Below are 2,183 nucleotides of genomic sequence, written 5' to 3'. Positions count from 1 at the left end.
GTTGGCGTGCAAGAAATTTCAATAGAATCTGTAAGGTGTAAAGTTAAGTTAGAGACTAGCAACTAAAATAAGAAACCAGTTGAGACCGAAGGAATCACCAAAAGAAGTCAAAGGACGGTCCCCAATTGGGACTTTTGGTCCGAAGGTTTTAAGCCAATGTGCTTTGCCCATTTCTACACTCAAAAGAACCAAAACTGTTATATAATAAAAACACAAAAAGCCCAAAATCACAAAGCTGAACAATGGAAGAAGAGCCCAACTGTTAATTCTCACTTCTAGTTTCTGCACAAAGACATTGATTTTTACTTTTACCTGGAAGCTTATATGTATCCCAGAATAATCACATACCCATCACTTTCCTTCCTAGCGCGTGCACCCACGTTCACTCCAACCCCATTGAATGAACCCGAAGGTACAATCCACGCGCCTTTCATTTCTCACCGACCTTATTATATCTACTTTTCTCATCATCTATTCTCTCAGATACTGACACGGATTAGTACCTATTACCCAAAACCAACAAACAAATAAATTAGAAAACACACCCACATAGTAAATTTGAGAAATATCAAAGCTTTTTTCAGTTGCAGGAAACATGGAAGAAGACCAAGAAACAGTACCCACTTCACCAAAACAAGCATCATCATCATCACCATCATCATCGTACATGTTACTTCTTAGGGTTATGAGCAAAAGGAGAACATGGGTATGTATTTTTGTTACAGTTTATGGCATCCTTTTAACTTGTTCATGGAATTTCCTTGAATCTATACTTTCTTGGTACAAATTACAATCCCAGCCATCTTCTTCTTCTTCATCTGGGTGGCCTGCCCTTTATGCCTCTGTGCTTCTGGGGGCAGTATTTGGGATGCTTTCAATGGTTGCAGCCCTTGCAGTGATGGTTCCTGCCACTTTGGTCACATGGATCACAATTATTGTTTTATTGACTTTCTTTGGGAAGCCAAAGAGGGATTTAGTTGTGGAAGGAAGGATGATTACTAAGGAAATCGTTGGGTTTCTGCTCAAGATTTTGTTGAAAGAGGGGAATGTTGTGGCTGCTGTTTGTGCTGTTTTGGGCTACTTTGCACTTGTGAGGAGGAATAATGAGGGTGATTTATTGAATGGTTAGATGGGTTTGGTTTCTGATTTTGAATTTGAATTTGAATTTTGATGGGGTTGGTTTGTGATGTAGGGATTTTGATATTGGGGAGAAGGGTTTTCAAATTCAGAATTCTTGTGGGCTTTTTTTGAAACTTTTTTTTTTTAGGCTGGGTATGTAACACTAGCAGTTCTAGATTTGTTAATTATAATGTATGTTTTTGGTGATTAATTAATCTATCTAATGAGCTGCTCTTCCTTATGCTATGGTGTGGAGTCAATTGTGCTTTTTTTTGCGGAAGAAATATTGTCCAATGCCTATTTAGTTCTTACCAATTTTAGCAATTTTTTTTTTATAGGTCAATTTTAGCATTTTACAGATGTATTCTCTATAAAAAGAATGATAACATTTTTTTTATAAGAAGGGCCAGATTTTATTTATATATTAATATTAGTCCATAGGGCATTGTGATATATCGTGGGGTAAATTGTGCCTTTTGTGCCAAAGAAAATGTTCTCCAATGCCTTTTTTGTTCTTACCAATTTTTTCATTAAAAAAAAAGAGAGAGAGGTTGCAAGAGATAATCGAGTAGTCAAGCAATCATAAAATATCTAACTAGCTCAATCACTAACTGAGGCTTTAGAGCCTAATTATACAAGTTTCTCAGCAACAACAAAAAAATTTTTTTAAAAAAAAGCCTAATCAGACTAACAAACTAACTAGTACAAGTTAACAACCCTCTAATAGAATTTGTTACACAACGAATGATCAGAGTGTAATAATTTAATTAGTCACATGCTTTATATCTGAACCACGTGCTAATAATTTGATTGTGTGATGGGATGGATGGGAGTCAAATGGACCAATAACAGCACTTTTTTTTTTTTTTTTTGGAACAGCAATAACTGCACTTGAATTGTGAGTGTGATGTTCTACTGATACTCCTAACAAAATCGCCTAAAATAATGACTTCTAAAAAGAATTCAGGAACTCAAACCTTAACCTAAGTTCACCCCAAAAAAAAAAAAAATAAATAAAAACCCTTAACCTAAGAGTAAGTGTCCTTTTTGGTATAAATTGATTG

General features: G+C 35.3%; 1 protein-coding gene across 1 annotated transcript; it reads left to right on the top strand.

Moving 5' to 3' along the window:
• The first annotated feature begins 267 nt into the window (after nucleotides 1-267).
• Nucleotides 268-1,360, top strand: LOC126695548 (uncharacterized). The gene has a single exon (XM_050392353.1). It carries the CDS (start codon nucleotides 596-598, stop codon nucleotides 1,127-1,129), a length of 534 nt encoding a protein of 177 aa, XP_050248310.1. The 5' UTR covers nucleotides 268-595; the 3' UTR covers nucleotides 1,130-1,360.
• The last annotated feature ends 823 nt before the right edge of the window (nucleotides 1,361-2,183 follow it).

This window comes from Quercus robur, chromosome 8, assembly GCF_932294415.1.
Source record: "Quercus robur chromosome 8, dhQueRobu3.1, whole genome shotgun sequence".
Lineage (NCBI taxonomy): Eukaryota > Viridiplantae > Streptophyta > Magnoliopsida > Fagales > Fagaceae > Quercus > Quercus robur.
The sequence above is the reverse complement of the archived record's forward strand: the minus strand, read 5'-3'. Positions and strand labels throughout refer to the sequence as shown.